The sequence below is a fragment of the Musca autumnalis genome, unplaced genomic scaffold (genome assembly GCF_047663935.1).
Source record: "Musca autumnalis isolate F117 unplaced genomic scaffold, ASM4766393v1 scaffold_5, whole genome shotgun sequence".
Classification (NCBI taxonomy): domain Eukaryota; kingdom Metazoa; phylum Arthropoda; class Insecta; order Diptera; family Muscidae; genus Musca; species Musca autumnalis.
The window spans coordinates 23724498-23744600 of record NW_027412088.1 but is presented as its reverse complement, the minus strand read 5'-3'; the positions used below and the strand labels follow the sequence as shown (position 1 = coordinate 23744600).

Below are 20103 nucleotides of genomic sequence, written 5' to 3'. Positions count from 1 at the left end.
CACTGCAATTATTTCATGATATTACTCTATAGTATGGAACTCGATATAAGGACGTATAATTTCGTGACATTGTTTCCATAAAACCACTGTATTGTGGATAAATGTATAAGAGATGAAAAAAACAATTTATATATTTTTTTTGGATTTTTATTTATTTTTTCCTCGGATTTATTCAAACTTTTGAATAGATTTGTTTTCCTCTTTCTTTCGTGTTTTCTTTTTTCTTGTTTTATATTTTGATGCTTGATTTGTTGTTTTTTTGTTGTTTAAATTACATAATTTTTCACACTATATATTTTTTATTTGCTTCTTTAATAATTATTTTGTTTTGTTTTTTTGTTTGAATCAATTAATTATATTAAATTAATTTGTTTTTTAAGGACTCGTTAAAACAAGTCGTCTTTAAAAAAAACTTAAAGTTTACATCTAAACAAAAAATATAATATAATAATAAGGTAAATAATAATAATAATAATATTTACTATATGTACTTTACTTTAATAATAATATATGCATATACTTTTTAGTTACTCATAGGATTTTGCAAATATCCTTGTTTTTTCCTTTTTCATTCATAATTGAAGGGGATTGTTTTTGAGAAGAAGGGGTGGTGAAATAGAGGGAGAGAGGGGGGTCTGGTGGACTAATGCTTGCCAAATTTGTTTGTTTCTTTTTCGGATGTGGTTTTGTGTAAATAATGTTGCTTGTCTGTAAATCTCTGTGTGTGTGAATGTTGTTTGTGTGAGTGATTTTTATCGTTTCGCTTTGTTTTATAATAAATTTACAAATTTTTCACTTAAATGCTAAATAAACGTTGTTTGTTGTCTTGTTGTTGTGGTGTATCTGTTGTTTATTTGTTTGTTTTAGAATTCCTCTGTTGCTGTTGTTGCTAAGTATTATTTTGTATTTGTTTCTGCACTAAGTTTTTTGTTGTTGTTGTTTGCAAAAATTTCCAAAAAAGAACGAACTTCTATTGTTTGTCGTTTTAAATCGTTGACGACATTTGGTTTGATTGACGACGTGTTTTTGTTTCCTATTTAAAGATTTATCTGTTTATTTTTTGTTTGTTTTGTTTTTTTCTTCCTCTATTTTCATCAAATAAAACATGCATACGGTATATATAGTGGTTTTGTTGTTGCTGTGGTTATTATTATTATTTGTTGTTGTTTTTATTCCCAGTTTTATGAAAATTATTCTCATAACTTATGATTGGATGTAAGCCACGTCAGACCCTCGTACAGGCCATCACCGGTTGTTGCACAGGAAGGTTGCACATACCAATTGCGATCACGTATTCTAGTTAAACCTAATTTTTCTTGAATCTCATGAGGTTTCATTGCTGAAAGAAGAAACGGAAAGAGAATGAAATAAAGTTAGTCATCGATTTTAAATAAATATTTAATTTGCAATTAAAAATTATTATACTAATAATAACAGTAGGGATTGTCTGGTTATTGATTTGTTTTGTGCAGCCGTTGTACTTTCTGATAAGAAACTTCAGTATGTGTTGCATTTGAAGTTTTTTGTTTGACTAACACACATAACCTACATCAATAAGTTTGTGAGTTATCGCCAAAAATCATTCACCTATTTATTGAGTATCAACAGCCAACCTAATAATAACAAAGATACTGGAGTTAGTTTAATAGGTTGCGGTGGAAACAACTTTTTTTTAAAAAATTCACGTCGACAAAATATTTTATTTGGAAAAAATATTTTTTAGAAACATTGTGGCGTTTTTTATTGGGATAGCGTTTGCAAATTTGTTTTTCAAAATAGTCTGGCTTAATCCCATTGTTGTTGTTTTAATATTTTAAAACAACTAGTTTATTAGTGGAAAAGATTTGGCATTGTTCGCCAAGGGGTAAGGCAGGGAATACTATAGTTTCGATCCACGCCACTGGATCTCATCAGTTCCCTTGTTTCTTGTTTGTGGATATTCTCCACCGAAGTTATTTTTCAATAACTTCTTCAACAAGAAACTTTTTATACCCAAACATCAATCGTCAGCTCGAAGTATAAAGGTAAGCAAAGAAAAAAGTTCAATGAGAAGTTTTTCCTTGGCAACCTCACACAACTCCGACGAAAGTGTCTGCGAAAACAATTCAAACCTCTTCCACTAGTATGTGTCGTCGAATTTCGACGAATGCACACACCAAAATTTGGTTGGTCTGCTTTACAGCAAAAACAACACACGTCGTGCCAGTGTCTTCAATTAGAAACATTATAGCGTTTTTTATTGGGATAGCGTTTGCAATTTTGTTTTTTTTTTTTCAAAATAGTCTGGCTTAATCCCATTGTTGTTGTTTTAATATTTTAAAACAACTAGTTTATTGAATTGTTTTAAATTGTTAATTGTTTTTAAAATATTTAAACAACAACAATGGGATTAAGCCAGACTATTTTGAAAAAACAAAATATTTTTTTTTTTTGAAATTTACGTTTGGAAAAATATATATATATTTTTTTTTTTGAAATCCACGTTTGGAAAAAAATATTTTTTTTAAACCCAGGTTTGGAAAAAATATTTTTTAAATCCAGGTTTTTTGAAATCCACATTTGGATAAAATATTTGTTTTTAAATCCACGTTTGGAAATATTTTTTTAAATCCACGTTTGGATTTTTTTAATTTAATGTACGTTTGAAAATTTGTTTTTTAAATCCAAGTTTGGAAAATTTATATTTTTTTAATGTACGTTTAGAACAAATATATTTTTTTCAAAATCCACATTTGGAAAAAATATTTTTTTTTAAATCCACATTTGGAAAATATATTTTTTCCATTCTAAATCGACGTTTTAAAAAAATATTTTTTTAAATCTACATTTATTTATTTATTTATTTATTTATTTCATTTATGTAACAAAAAGCCTACAAGGCCAAAAATATTACATTATTATACAAAAACATCTGAGTGCAAAGTAACATTACGTTAAAAAATAAACAATTTCATGAAATTCAGAAAATTAAATGAGTATACCTTAAGTATGGCCCCCACCATACAATAATAAATCAATAATTACTGACAATAGTTGTCCTAGATACCAGTAACACCAATGTACTAATCAATTCAAGGTATTATAAAATTCAAGAAGTTTCAACCTAAAAACGTTATTTGAGTGTGAAAATAATCGTAGCTCCAGAGGTAATACGTTCCAGCTACGCGCAATACGAACACGAAATGATCGGGCAAAAATATTCTTCCAAATTCTAGGAATAAATATTTGAGGATTCCTTGAAGAGTGGGTGGAAAAAATATTTTTTTAAATCCACATTTGGAAAATATATTCTTTTCTAAATCGACCTTTAAAAAAAAAAATATTTTTTTAAATCCACATTTGGAAAATTATTTTTAAAATCCACGTTTGGTTTGTTTTTGAAATCGACGTTTGTAGAAAATATTTTTTTTTTAAATCTACATTTGAAAAAAATATTATTTTTAATCCACGTTTGAAAAAAAAATATTTTTTTTGTAATCCACGTTCGGATTATTATTTTTTTTTTTTTTTTTTTTTTTGAAATCCACGTTTGGATAAAATATTTGTTTTTAAATCCACGTTGGGAAATATTTTTTTTTAAAATCCACATTTGGATTTTTTTTAATCCACGTTTGAAATTTTGTTTTTGAAATCCACGTTTGGAAAATATTTTTTTTTTCTTTGAAATGCACGTTTAGAACAAATATATTTTTTGGAAACCACATTTGGAAAAAATATTTTTTTTTCTAAATTCACGTTTGGAAAAATATTTTTTTAAATTCAAATTTGGAAAAAATGTTTTTTTAAATCCACATTTGGAAAATGTTTTTTCAAAAACACTTTTGGTTTGTTTTTGAAATCGTAGAAATATATTTTTTTTAAATCCACATTTGGATTTTTTTGAAATTCATGTTTGTAGAAAATATTTTTTTTTTAAATCCACGTTTGGGTTTTTTTGAAATCCACGTTTGTAGAAAATATTTTTTTAACCAACGTTTGAAAAAAAAAACTTTTTTTAATCCACGTTTTGAAAAAAAAACTTTTTTTAATCCACGTTTTGAAAAAAAAAATATTTTTTAAAAAATCCATGTTCCGGAAAATATTTTTTTATAAAAAAAATTCACGTTTGGAATAAATATTTTTTTTAAAAAAATTCACGTAGGGGAAAAAATTCTTTAAAAAAATCAACATTCTGTCGAATGTGACCCCGCGAATTTCGGGGTAGTTTGTGGTCGGAATTTTGCTACCATCGACCATGACATTCAACTCTGTTCTCACCTCTGCAGTCGATGTGGTGAACAGAATGGCCGCAGATTTAGTGGCAGATATTTGCATATTCCTCGAGTGGAAAGATGTGCTAAGATCTGTCAATGGGTAGGTGCTCGACGCCAACATCTTACAATCATCCCTCCGTCTGGAGGGAGTGGACGACTACAGGAAAGGTAGAGGTTTAACAGTTCCGGAGATATCTCCCCACCTTGGGGAACTTCCTGTTTCACTCTACGGAGGTTCGACTTCTTGTTCTTGAATTCCACGTACGACAGGCGTACACACTTATTATTGATTATCCAACTTTTCAAACTTGGTCGGAAGGCAGAGTGCGATATTATCAAAAGCTTTTGATAAGTCGACCGACAAAAACACTTTCCTATCGCACGTCTTGTTCGACAAATATGTGCAAGCCTAAGGATTTGTTGTTCGGCTACTGGCCACAAAAGCGAAAACGGGCTGTTATGCGGTTATCCTTGCCAGGCTTCAGTAGCGGGACCGCCCTGTCGGTTTTCCAGACATTGGCGAGAGGAGACATAGTATTATGCGGGCGACAAGAGTAACATATAATTTCCTTTGCCGGTATCATTGCCTTCTGTAGCGGGACCATTATTTGCTTAATTTTGCAGGCCTTAGAGAACTTTGGTGAGATGCACAACACCCGGCTCATCTGTCTGACTGACTGGTCCAAAATGTGCACCTGTCTTTAAGGGACTGGTGCAAGCTTTGTACATCGCAATATTTCTTCCAGACATAGATCAGGTCCGAATATGGAATATGGAATATGGAATATGGAATATCGGTCCACTCTTTCGCCTACTGCCCACAATTTTTTCGGGGCCAAGTCCATACTTCCTGGGATCTTAGGTTTGAGGATGTTCAGCCACTAAATGTGACTGCGTCAAGTTCAAATTTTTCAATTAAGTGTAGTTTAACGGTTGATCGAGTTTTTTACTGCCTGTTTATGTATGTCGATACGAAAATGTGTGCGCCTGAAACACACCCAAACCTTAGTTTTCGAAAGTTCTAAAAAATTCTGCGGTGACCAATTAAAATGACCGGTAGGCAAGAATGAAAGGAATGACTGACTCCCAAAATTAGATCCAATTCCATGAACGACTATTTCGGACCATTTCTTCTGTTAAACCACTTTTTGGATCATGACAACAAATACTTTTTAGTTAGGGGAAGCCAATATTTCTGGGGTAAGGGCCCGAAATGTTCCAATATTTGGATACACCACTCGCTCTAAAGCTTTTTTCAATGATCCTACCGTGGTGGAATGGTAAGTTACTTGCAATACACGCTGAATACCCGGGGGTTTGATTCATCACTTTTTATACGGTAGGAGAAATACGCCTAAAAATCTAAAAATTGCTTCAATCTGTTGGTACCTTTATATGGGTGGATATACCAAAACAATAACCTATGTGGACGATTTTTATTGGAGGAGTTTCGGGACCACTGAGAACCTTAAATGTCAAATTACAGCTAGTTTGGTTAACATTTGTAGCTAAAATCCTCAAAATACCGAAAATCAAGTGGTGCCGGGGCCTATAACAAAACGTGGAACATCTCCACCATTTTTGGTGCAGAAGTTTTTTGACCACTTAAAACTAAAAGTGATAAATTGGAGCCAAATTGGGCGGAAATGTAGCCAAAATCCTCAAAATACCTTAAATCGAGAGGTACCGTTAAATGGGGGCTATGTCAAAAGGTGGACCTATCTTGACAATTTTTAGTGGAAAAATTTCTTGTCCATTGGGAACTTCAAATGTCAAATTTTCGGTCAAAAATGTAGCTAAAAACCCAAAAAGGTTGACCTTTATAGCCCAATTTTGAAAACTTCTATTGTCACCACTTTTAAAAATTGGAATCTGTTCATGATACATTTAGGCAAACCACTGCTGATACAGCCATATGCTGAGGATATTACGCTAGCTGTCATGGTTATAGTGCGTTTAGACTATAGTGGATTTAGCAAATCCAGTCGATTTAAGTTGTCATTTTCATACAATATTTGTTAAATAAATCGAGATAATGCGCTTAAACGTGTTCAAATGGGCCGATTCCGTACAGCGAGGCGAGTCATGTCGCGTCGTCTATCGTCTCTGCGACAAAATTTAAAAGATGCACTACGTACAGCGATAGAAAATAATCGTCGATAACAAGTTATTTTTATTTTATTTTTTTTTTATTTTATTTTTATTCCTTACTAAAAATGAACGGCGACGGCTAATTTGTTGTCGCCGGAAAATGAACATTACGGCGACAAAATTTGACGTCGTCGTGCGACTTTTGCCATACGTAATGGAAAAATTGCAACTGGCAACGAGACACGACTCGCCTCGCTGTACGGAATCGGCCCATAAGTGTATAGTCTAACAGGCGTTGTATGATCTTTTAAGAAACTCTTCGGCTCTTTGCCTTTCATTACTTTAAAGGCTTTCTAACTATCTGTAAATAGCTTCGTGCTCATGGCACAATTAATTGTGCCATGTTCGTGCTCAAAAAGAGAGAAAAACATTCATTCAAACATTCTCCATTCAATAAAATCCAACGACATCAGTACCCCACAGTCAATATAGATTACAGCAGCACCCATTTAAATGTATTGTAAATCTACTATTAACTTATCAGCATCAACATAGTTATCGCCTTTGTTATGTAAGACCTAAAGTTTGCAATTATATTTTGCTACTGTCTGTCTGTCGCCTCCTTCACATGGCTTTGCATAAATATTGATAAGGTTTCACAAACTGGCAAACAGTCTGTGTTTCTCATCATCATTGAGCTTATCAGCAAAGAGCAGCAGCGTAGGCTCACTCACATGATCACAGCTGATGATATATTATATTAGTGTATACATTTATATTCTTTTAAATTTACAAACTTACCATCCGCTAAATCTTGTTTATTAGCAAATATTAAAATAATGGCATCACGCATTTCCCTATCGTTTATGATTCGATGTAATTCTGTTCTCGCTTCATCGATTCGATCACGATCCGCACAATCCACAACGAATATAAGACCTTGCGTACCTATATGAAAAAAAAACAAACAAGAAGAAAACAATAAACGTCAATAATACATAGAAAAACAAAACAGATGCAAATACAAATCAAATATAGAAATAAATATTCATTCTGGGCATTATCATAAAAGCCTTTACCTAATTAACTGCGTGTTGCGTGTGCGTTCAAAAATACAAAAACAAAATACATGTATTTCAAATTGACAACAAAAACAAATACATGTATTTTGTTTTTGTTTTTTTGAACGCACACGCAACACGCAGTTGATTAGGTAAAGGCTAAATAAGTTTCGTATTTAAACTTCATTCAAACAAACAATGAGAATGGAGAGATGCGCAAAGGCAATTGCAAAATGAATAATAAATTATGACCATACGCAAATGGATCAATAATAGAAAAAGTGTGTAAGCCAAAAGAGTTTCATCTTAAATTCGTTGTTTTTCTTCTTCTTACCAGTATAATAATGCCGCCACAGTGGTCTTATCTTATCTTGTCCACCAACATCCCAGACATTGAATTTGACATTTTTATAGGTAACTGTTTCCACATTAAAGCCAACAGTGGGTATTGTGGTCACAGATTGACCCAATTTTAATTTGTATAAAATAGCTAAAGAAAGGGAGGAGAGAAAATGTTAATTTTTTTTGATGATCTCAATTTGTAGATTTTTGCTGTATTAATATTCACTTGTTTTGCCTGCTGCATCCAGTCCTAACATTAAAATGCGCATTTCTTTGTTACCAAAAATTTTCGAAAGTAATTTCCCCATTTCGACAGCGACAATGCATCAATGGAATTGAGCTTAATCTGAAAAAATAAAAGAGAGTAATGAGATTATTTTAAAAATAATATCAAATAAAATTATTTATATTTGCAACAAAAACAGCAATATATAAATTATATTGAATTATAATTAGAAACCAGTTGTATTTCTTGTATAAACCATGATGACATTAACCTCATACATGTTCTAGTGTTACACAAGTGAGTATGTGATAGCGTCACCGTGGTATATGTGGATAAATAGGTAGACTCAAATCACAAGATTTTGTAAAATTAAACGTAAAACAAGTAAAAAAGTATCAGTCGGCTTTGCCGACAGAGATATACCCTCAGCCAATGTGAAGTGAAGCTTTCATCTACGGGCAGATCGAATGTATTTAGGGTCTCTTCAGAATTTTGTGGCCCTTTTTTAACATTTGAACTTGCCGACAAAAATGTGGATTAAGAATTAACACAAATGTTGAACTTTTGTGGGGAAGGTACCCTTAGGGAGGACCGATATGGGCCATTTTAGAAGTTAAACTAAATTTTGACAAAATATTAGGAGAACCAAAGTTTGGACCAAATTGGTTGACCAATTCAAGTGATATCGCCCTAGCATTTTAGTGACATTTTATTGGGGGAGAAGTACCGGAAGTTGTGGTCCGGTATTGCCCCATGAAACTAAGTTTGGATAAATATGACGAAGACCAAATGTTGGACCAAATCGATTGAACAGTTCGAGAGTTATCGTGCTCTCCGACCGCCATATATGGTGACATAGGGTTTTTTACACCTTTCGGGCTGTTTTCCCAAAAAATATGGACTTGCCCCTGACATAACTTTTACCGTCGTAATGGAGGTAGCGAATGTAAATCGCAAAAATCAAAGTGATTCGAGAGCAGGTCTTAAAGCGAAATTATACGAAATTTTGTGTGGGAGGTACCAGAAGGAGTAGACAAATATAGTCCATATTTGAACCTGATCTATGTCTGGTAGATATAATAGGATGTGCAGAGTATGGATTACATCGGACACTCCCTTCAAGAGTTATCGTGCGCACAATTTTTCCGAACATTTTTGAACTTTTGTGAGGGAGGTACCTGAAGCAGTGGAGCGATATGGTTTATCGTCGAACTTGAACTAAGTTTGGACAAAATATTACGAAGGCCACATTTTGAACCGAATCGGCAGATCCGTTCGGGAGTTATCTTGCGCTCCAACCACAACACACGGTGTCATAGGGGTTTTTTGTAACTTTTAGGCTATTTGCTCAGGAAGTATGGATTTGCCTCTGATAAAACTTATAGCGTCGTATGGGGGCAGGGACTACAAGTTGCTACAACAAAAATCAAAGCGATTCGAGAGCAGGTCCTAAACTGAACTTTTCCGAAATTTTTTGTGGGAGGTACCCGAAGTAGTGGACCGGTTGAGTCCATATTGGAACCTCATATAAGTCTGGTAGAAATTTCACGATGTGCAAACTATGGACCAAATCGGTTACTTCCTTTAAGAGTTATCGTGCGCACAAAATTTCCGAACTTTTGTGGGGGAGGTACCGGAAGGAGTGGACCAATATAATCCATCTTCGAACTTGAACTAAGTTTGGACAAAATATTACGAAAGCCAAATTTTGGACCGAATCGGCAGATCCGTTCGGAAGTAATCTTGAGCTCCAACCACTACACACGGTGTCATAGGTGTTTTTTGTAACTTTCAGGCTATTTTCTCAGGAAGTATGGACTTGCCTCTGATAAAACTTATAACGTCGTATGGGGGGCAGGGACTACAAGTTGCTACAACAAAAATCAAAGCGATTCGAGAGCAGGTCCTAAACTGAACTTTTTTTGAAATTTTGTGTGGGAGGTACCCCACCGATTGAGTCCATATTGGGACCTCATCTAAGTCTGGTAGAAATTTCACGATGTGCAAAGTATGGACCAAATCGGTTACTTCCTTTAAGAGTTATCGTGCGCACAAAATTTCCGAACTTTTGTGTGGGAGGTACCGGAAGGAGTGGACCGATATAACCCATCTTCGAACTTAAAGTAAGTTTGGACAAAATATAACGAAAGCCAAATTTTGGACCAAATCAATTGATCCACATCAGAGTTATCGTGCGCTCCAGCCAGCCAGACAGACAGAATGACGGACGGACATCGCTAAATCAACTCCAAATTGTCTGAAACACATTTCGTCCAAACATACTTGGGGTCTAAAACCATTATATCGATGAGGCACATTTTGCCCGTATAAAAGTTTGTATACCCTCGTTAGCATAAATGCTGAGGGTATAAAAACATTATATTGCTATTAAGGACTAGCTTCAATAAAAATTTCAAAACGATCCTCGAACTGCCCTCCAACTGCTCTTGAGGGAAAATATAGAATTTTTGAAAGAGAGATACCGAAAGTTCCGACTAAATCTGATACTCAATTTGTAAGATATCACGCTTATCAATTGATGTTGTAGCAACGCAAATATGGACGTTCGTGTATTATTTTAGTCATCTGGTTCTGGTTCCCCTTCATCCGGACTCAAAAACTCTGCAACCTGAACTGGTTGCGTCCATAAAGAATCAGGAGACAGGTGTATGTGGTTTTCTGGACAGCTAAACAAATGCAGTGTGTCGTGTGGTACCAATCTACATACAGGACATGTGTTGGGTATTGTGGCATCAATTCGAGCCGATTACGAATTGAGGTGGCTTCATCGTCCAGATCGTAACTGAGCTAAAACCAAACGTGTTTGGCTTGGCAACTGGCTGGCGTTCTTCTGTTGCGATGGATCTTCATTCACACTGTATCGCTGTACTGCATCAGTGTGATTAGTGTGAATGCTATCCAAGCCTGTCTGATAGACTCGTTGGTCTAGAGATTCTCTTTTACACCTTTGGACCTCGCTCTCTAGTAGATTATGAAGATCTCTCCTGACGTGCCTGGGTGGAGGAAGCCTGTCCATTAAATCGTGGCAGGGATGCTCACGGCGATAACACCCAAGCAGTTACTGCATCGACAACATCCTATTGTGCTGACACACCTGTAAAACCTTTGTCTCCTCATGATAATGGTCCACTGGTGTTATGAGGTGGCAATCTGTTGCAGTCCTCGGGCGGGATTCTGGCAGGTATGAATATTCGAATATATCGAACGTTACACTCAATATTTTGGGGTAGTTAGTGGACGGAATCAGGACACCATTTACCAATATTTTCAGTGGGAGCCTCATTTCAGCCACCCAAGTTGTGAACAGTGTGGCAGTGGATTTAGCGGCGGATGTTTTCATATTTCTCAGATGCACTGAGTCAGCTATGTAGACATTTCACCTATAACAAATGTCATCGACGCTCATCTGTCATTTTAGATGACGTTGTTGGGTTTTAAACTTTTGGGCCATTATCTCAGGAAGTATGGAGTTGCCCTCAAATTTTTTACCGTTGTAATAGGAACAGCGAAGACAACAAACTGTCAAAACTGTCCGAAACATGTACTTAAACTGAACTTTTGGGAAAGTTTTTGAAATTTTTGGGTTGTACACGAAGAAGTGGGCCGATATAGTCAATATTCGAAACTGATCTATGTCTGCAAATATTACGATGTGCAAAGTTTGGGCCAAATTGGTTACTCCCATCCAGAGTAATGCTGCGCACGATTTAAGCGATAAATTATGAGCTTTGTTTGGGAAGGTACCCGAAGGAACTTGATCTAGGTTTGGACAAAATAATACGAGTTTCAATCGGACCCAATCGGTTGATTCCTTCGGTAGTTATCGTTCGCAACAGCCAGCTAGACAGAAACGGCTAAATCGACTCCAAATTGTCTGAAACGGATTTCATAAAAAAATTTGGTCAACAAGCATGTTTGGACGAAATTCGAAATGATTCAAACTCTCTCAGATGATCTAAACTTATGAAAACATGAACGCCATGAGGGCATCGAGATTGACGGTCTGCAAGTACGCGGAACTGGATAAACTAAAACATTAACCCTCACCACTGATTAAAATAAGGAATGGCACGGCAAAAGAATAACAAGAAACTTATTAAGGAACATTAAACATTATTAAAAACTTCGAAGTAGATTTTATAAGTCCATCGGATGCTTCAACACCAATTTTCCTTTCTTCAGTACACTTTGTATAAAACTTGTAAGTCTGTGACAACAAGCAAGGATGTTATGCTTTTGCTTTTGTAAGGATATCCAAACATCCTCTTTTCTGAATATAGATTTTAATTTCAAACCGATCTTGTTGCAGGGAATAATTCAGAAAGTTTTACAAGATTTGTTGTTAGCTTCCGTTCAGCATCTTCCCCCAGAAACTAAATCCTTTTCTTTTTTTGAAAAATCGATCACCCCACAGCGTTCTTCTATTCACGCCCTATTTAAAAAATACATAAATATTATATAATAATTTATTATGGAGCAAAAGAAAATGTTCGTTTTTTGAATTATTACCATTTTTAGAAGAATTCAAAGAATTTACAATAGAACGTGACATTACTGCTAAAACTATTGTTTGGAGCCACCACCATAGCCGCCGACACTCTGCTCAACTTGCATGCATGTATGTACCGCGCTGTGGTTGACGTAATGTTTACATAGCAACTCCACATTGGGGCATTGTGGTGATAATAAAATACTCAAAATTAAACGGAAGTTTATTGACCAACAAGACTGAGTGATTGATGAACAGTTGTCGTCCACTCATTAAAAACAAATTTTTGGGCACACTCAATAGACAAAATTGGCATTACAAAAAATAATATTTCTTTGATGGGTAATATTAAGCAAAAGGGAATACATAAAAGGATAAAAAGCAAATAAAGGTTAGGTACAGTTTTGCGAAACGATCCAAGGCCAAGGCTAACTTCATTTGAGCTAAAATTTTTAGGAGTTTGAGTGGAAGGTTTAAAAAAGGTTGACCTAATTATTCCACCTTAGATCCAGCACTGTCTACACTAGTAAAATTCTCCATATTTCATTTATTAGAAAAATATCATTTGGGTTAGGTTAATAAAAATTTGGGACCAATATCAATCAAGGGAAGCATAGGATTCCCGGAAAACAAAATTATTTTGTTGTTTTAGGGGCCACATTCACACTCTGATGGTAAAAATATCAATCCATACGAGACCTGGGCTTAAACTCCACATAACTACATACTTTTGTGTGGCAGGTGTCAGAAGGAGGGATGCCAGATTTTCGGCACACATATTCAACGGTGGCTCTATTTTCCCCTTAATTAAAAAAAACGGTAAGGGGGGTGGGGGAAGGAGAGTTTTTTGAAAGCGTAAACTATCTCAGGAAAAAAAATAGTATAATAAAAAAAGTAAGAAAGGCGATAAGTTCGGCCAGGCCGAGGCTAAAACCTTGAAAATACCTAAAATCGGGAAATACCATTCTATGAAGGCTATGATCTGGACCTATACCGACAAATTTTCAGGTTGATAGTTTTATACCGCCAACGAAGACTAAATACAAATTACAGCCTTCAAATTACCGAAAATCGGGAGGTATCGTTCTATAGGGATATAGACACTATACCGACAAATTTCAGGTGGAAATTTTTATACGCCCTATGAAGACTAAATACCAAATTTCAGCCATTTCGGTAGGATATTTAGATCACAACCTCAAAATATCAAAAATCGGGAGTTACCGTTCTATGGTGATAATATGAAGACGTGCCCCCGACGAAGACTAAATACCAAATTTCAGGCATTTCGGTGGGATATTGGGGCTAAAACCTTGAAAATACATAAAATCTGAAGGTACCGTTCTATGGGAGCTGGATGAAAACATGGACCTATACCAATAAATTTCAGGTAGAATGTTTTATACACCCAACGAACACAATATACCAAATTTCAGTCATTTCGGATGGATATTGTGGCCACAAACTTCAAAATACCGAAAATCGGGAGGTACCGTTCTATTTGGACAATATCAAAACGTGGACCCAAGTTTCAGGTGGAAAGTTTAATACCTCCAACGAAGACTAAATACCAAATTTCAGTCATTTCGGATGGATATTGGGGCCACAAACTTCAAAATACCGAAAATCGGGAGGTACCGTTCTATGGGTGTTATATGAAGACGTGGACCTATATCGGCAAGTTTCAGGTGGACAGTTGAATACCCCCAACGAAGATTAAGTACCAGATTTCAGTCATTTCGGATGAGTATTGTGGCCACAAACTTCAAAATACCGAAAATCGAGAGGTACCGTTCTATGGGGGTTATATGAAGACGAGGACCTATATCGACAAGTTTCAGGTGGAAAGTTGAATACCCCCAACGAAGAGTAAATACAAAATTTCAGCCATTTCGCTGCTATAATGAGGCTAAAACCTTCAAAATACCGAAAATCGGGAGGTACCGTTCTTAGGGGGCTATATCAAACCGTGGGCCGATATAGCCCATTTTCAATACCAAACATCCTAGGAGTAATATAAACTTCTATATAAAATTATAAAACTCTATCTTAAAAATTGGTGTCTGTATCTTGATTTCAACAGACAGACGGACATGGATATTTCGACTTCGAATTTTATGCTGCTACTTTATAGGTTCGATGTGTTACAAATAGTGGAGGGTATAAAAATACCGTAAAAAATCAACACGATACAAAAAGTGGATTTAAGCACAAAAGCTGGCAAAATGTTTAAATTCTGAGGGAAGGATACATAAAGAAATGGAACGACATAAACTAGCTTCGAACTGGATGTATGTTTGGAAGAAATATTATTTAAGTAAAATTTGAAGATCTGTCGTGCAACATTTTCTTTAAAATTGTAAATTCTCTCCAAGTAGCTGACCTTAGCCCGGTATTTAAGGGTTACGGTAGGGGTTAGATCTGAGCTATTATGTCATTATCTCAGGAACTATGGAGTTCCCCAAGAAAAATTATTATACCACTGTAATAGCGACGACGGGGACTACCTCCTGGTAAAAATTTCAAAATAATCCGAGAAGAGCCTTTAAACTGCATTTTAACGAAAATGTTAAGTGGGGAAAGGGGGTCCTTGAGTTATCTGATTGTAACATCAGCATTTTTAAACGGATAATGACAACATAGATACAATTGTAAAGCTTACAGAATAAAGAATAATATACAAAATAATATATCTTAAACAGACGGCATCGGATCGATGATTTAAGATCGACAGGGGCAAATCTCGGGGTCGGGAACAACATTTTTCTTTAAAATTGTAAATTCTCTCCAAGTAGCTGACATTAGCCCGGTATTTAAGGGAACAAACAAATGAATTGTAGGAACATCAGAGGTCCGTATCTCGGGAAATATGGAGTTCCCCCCAAAGAACTGTATATTTTTGTAATCTGTAAAACTTTCAGATTTTTCCGCCAGGGCAGTATTGGTTACCAAATAGAGAAAAATAAATTAAATTAAAAATTAGAAAGGACCGACAATTTTGAATCAAATCAGTTCCTCTCTTTGATAGTTGTCTACGCAACAGAGAAATAGGCGGAATGGATAAATCGACGTTAGGTTCTGAGGATTTGACAGTAGCATTTTAATAAAGCGATGTTGAAGGAATTTCAAGGCCGCTTCAAAACGATGGTAATGAGGTTAGAATCGGCTGAGTAATAAATAATATGGCAATTTAAGATTGCATTATCGTTGATCTCGTACAAAGTTATATTGGGTGCATTCTGCGCGAGACTAAATCTATGATCAACGAACTCATTTGGCAATACTGGTGCTACGCCTAATCCTGGAAATATTGATAAAAACCGATCGATTTCTTCATAGACTGAGCTAAAAGAACAAAATCGTTAATGAATACGAATAAACATGCACTACAATAACTGGCAGTACTTCTCTCTGTAGGTTATGAGAGGATGAAGATAAGACTGGAGCTACCGAGCACCAGTAATCTTAATGCCACATGTTTACTCGAAGAAAGCATTAAAGAAATGCACTTTTTTAATCATCAACCAATATATTTTAACGTGGGTCCTAGTATTATCAATAATATCATTACAGGTTGAAGGCCGAGATAAAATTCCAAGGCTGAGGTGACGGAAATTGACTGATTAGGATTCGGTGTTATTTTCTATATAAAGACAAACGTTTTTGAGTAAATTGATTAGATTATACATTAGAGATACGTACCTTCCCAATAAATAAAATAACTCTGGACTTGCTTTAGGGAATCAAGACGGCTTCTTAAGACCAGTATTTTCTATGAATGATGTCAAAGTAACTCGGATTTTCATACAACTATTTGATATTTACCAATGTGTACACGCTACACTATTGTAACTTTCTCCAAATTTTCATTTACACTTTTCTTTAAGAAACGCGCACTTAAACTGGAGTTGTACACGAAGAAAATACGTGATTTCAATCATAAACACATTACGCACAATTTCCTAAAACAATATTTGGAAAGTTGCTCAATAAGTAAAAATCTTCACAAGTACCAGCAGTTTTCATTCTAATAAAATATACACAATTTAGCGCGATCTAAACAAAACACAAGAAATAAAAAGGAATCAGTAATTCAAAGAATTTTGTCTAAGAACTCCTCCTCTATTTGGTGAATGTTCACAGCTGTTGTTTACATTTACAGCAGAACAGAGACTTATCGTCATCATCATCATCATCATCATTGACATTTGGGTACTAAAAAAACCAAAGAGAGTCTGACACTGGGAGAAAGTATGAAGATGAGAAAGAAGAAAACAACAATAACATCAAATAGACAATATAAAATGATATATGAGAAGAAAGTCAATAAAAAAGATCAAATATAAATTACTATTAAACAATGGATATCAATTGTTTACACAATAGAAATTCAAACGATGACATTCTTGCAGAGAGTGAGTTATTTGGAGGGAACGGGAGAGAGACTGCGTAAGTTAATTGAGTGAGAGTTACACAATTTTCCATTAGCAAGATTTAAGTTAAACGATGCGTAACATAAAATAAACATGAAAATCAGATTTAATTGTTATATGTTTCTTTGTGATTAACCTTTTTAGTAGCCCAATACAATACTAAAGCATAAATAACATAACATTTACGGAAAGGGCCAAAGAAGAGAGCATGGACAAAAACAGAGAAAAAACAAGTTGGGCGTGATCATCATCACTTCATCGCTGCGCCGCCAACGTTATTATCCACCTTCAATTCTGCCCGTCTCTGCCCGTTCATTTTCATTAGTTTCAATTTTAAAGTAGCAAAACAACACCAACAACAACTATTTGCAGTTCAATGACAACCTTAATGGATCTTTGACAAAAAAAAAAAAATAATACCAAACCAAAAACAAATTAAATGCTTGTCGCAAATCATTTCTCATTTCATTTGCTATCAGAAGAAACCTTTTCCGGCATGCATTCAATACAAACTTGGATATCGTTTGTGTTTTGCTCCATTATCAGCCTTCAGAAACATAAAAACAATTTATACATTTTTTTCATTGCTTTGGATGAGATGAATGACAAGCACATTATAAGCTTCCAAGAAGTATGATAATCAAATATTTTAGCTTATTTTTCATTGCAATAGCCAGGCAATTATATGTCCAATTTAAACATTTATTTAGTTAATCACTAGAATTTTGTGTATTTATGTTATTTCTTATTTTATATTTATCATTGCACACTTATAATACCTTTCTTTTGGCAAAACACTATTATTTCGGATTTACACGTCACGTCCACACACACACAACCGTCTCTGCGTTTCCTCGCACACACCGTACACCGTCTCGTCCACAAACGTCTTCGTTCACCGCGCTACTCTTTTATCTTTTTATTATGCATAAGTTTCTTTCTTTGCCTTTTCGAGTTTCAAAACCGTTCGTACGTTCGTTATTCCATAGATGCTGGAGTGTCTCTTCTCTGTATTATACAATTTCCAATAAATTCACAGCTTTATGATGGTATAATTCATTGTAAATATAAAAAACTAATCGAAATTATGTTATAAAACATAAAACACAATTTTAACAATATTACTCATTTCAATCAGAACGCAGACAGACGTAGCAGAGAACACACTGGAAAATGTTAACACTGGTGTAAATCACGGAAATGTGATAGCACAATTGTCCGTTAATCACTGCAAAATGATAGCCCAACGTACAGCGTCACATGTTACAGGGTAACACATGAATACATTAAAGTGATGAATTAAATAAATGACTTATTTTATGAAAATAAATAATTTGTTATTATACCCCCGTTTGTAACAACTCGAAATAATCATTGTAGACCCCACAAACTATATATATTCTTGATCAGCGTGCAATTCTACATCGATATAGCCATGTCCGTCCGTCTGTGGAAATCACTCTAGCGTCCGAACGGATTGACGTAGGTGGACGAAATTTTGGCAAAATCTATTATAGCTCTGTTCCAGAACTAAAAAGTTTTTACAATTTTTACCACTTTTACACATTTTGCGTTCCCGTACACAAAATTTATATGAAAATCGTTTACGACTTTTACAACTTTTACGACTTTTACCACTTTATAAAGTACGGGAACAGGCCATATATGTACGTAGGACTTTTTTTTTTTTTTTTATTATAATTAACTGTGAAAATACATTATACAATTATAATATGGCCTCAGCGCCATTAAGGCATAATTGAGGCAAGCTGGCAAAACATGAACTTTCACAATTTATACATAGTACATTGGTGTGTATAAAATAATTAAAATTTCTGTACATTTTTAAATTGATTAAGAAATTACATATATAAATGATAGTAAATTAGTTGAGAAGCATCTGTAGTATAGATTGTAAATATTCTTTTAAAAGTCTCTTAAAAATTTGCAAAGTCGCTGCATTTTTTATATTATGTGGTAAGTCATTATACAATGAAGAACCCATGTATGTAATTCGCTGCTTCGTAGTTTCAAGTCTGCATCTGACAACTCTCAAATTGTTTCGGCTCCTTATGTTGACTGTCGTTGCATTTTGAGGAAAGTGTATTGTGCGATAACCAACGACATTCAAGGATTTAAAAATATATGTTAGGGCTTGATAACGGTACGAGGCATGGTAGAACAAATACAAGGTAAAGTTAATACTACAACAAATACAACTCAACAACAACCACATTGAAATTTGTTTTTGTTTGTAAACCTTAGTGTCAACGTAAATGTAAACAAAACAAGGAAATGTCTATAAATTATTGGAATTTAAAAAACTAATAATTTTTCACATTTGATTGAATATTTTGGAAAACATGAATGAAAACTCGTTAGATTTTCAATTTGAATGTTTCCATATCATTTCACTAAATGCATAATTTCTCGCAGAAAGTAGAATACTTGCAAAAATGTTTCGGGTCGCTGGTAATTCATTGAAAAAAGAGAAGCTGTTTCAATCATTTGCTTTTGAAAACAAAAAAGCACATGTTTATTAGGGCTTTATTCTTTTTAAGTTTAACAAAAGACCACACATATTAACAAATATTGTACCGCCTCTATAAGCGGTGTTTTAGTGTGCGGCATGTCGTTCGGACCTGGAGGAGGTTACATGTCAATGATATGAAGCCGTCTTTATGGGTAATAGTTTTTTTTCTGATGAATAAATTTGTTCTTCAAAAATATATATCCCTAATATAATCGAACATAGAAATAAATACATAAAATGTCGTATGGAATTTGACACTAACACTACAACCCAGTTCAGTCAGCTGGGTATTGCTGCTACCTTTTCTTGTTCTACCATGGGTACGAGGCATGTACAGGAAGAACGCTTTTACAAATATCAGTGTATAGACTTATGGTTGAGTAGGTTAATGGCAGATTAAAAATTGTTTTTATGGCTTTATTTTGCATACATTGTAAACTTTTTAATGCATTTGAATTTTTAGCTGCATAAATAATAGCCAAATAATTTATATGGCTTTGTATTAGTGATTGATATATTAGCAGTTTGGTTTTTGTATCTAGTATGTACTTCATTTTATACAATATTCCTATGGCCGGCGCAATTTTGTCTTTTACATTGTTAATTTGCGCATCCCAACATAGATTGCTCTGCAAGAATACACCTAAATATTTC

The 20103-nt window shown here is 34.5% G+C and overlaps 1 protein-coding gene across 2 annotated transcripts; it reads right to left on the bottom strand.

Annotated features, from left to right (window-relative positions):
- Positions 1-658: 658 nt before the first annotated feature.
- Positions 659-18120, bottom strand: Arf6 (ADP-ribosylation factor 6). 2 transcript variants are annotated; one of them, XM_073988148.1, is made up of 5 exons: positions 17696-18120; positions 7974-8093; positions 7740-7895; positions 7146-7292; positions 659-1339 (listed from the first exon to the last, which is right to left on the bottom strand). In XM_073988148.1, the coding sequence occupies exons 2-5, from the start codon at positions 8053-8055 to the stop codon at positions 1197-1199; spliced, it is 528 nt and encodes a 175-aa protein (XP_073844249.1). In that variant the 5' UTR covers positions 8056-8093; positions 17696-18120; the 3' UTR covers positions 659-1196. The 2 variants fall into 2 exon arrangements, with proteins under 2 accessions (XP_073844249.1, XP_073844250.1); XM_073988149.1 differs by having other exon boundaries at positions 16186-18064.
- Positions 18121-20103: the final 1983 nt, after the last annotated feature.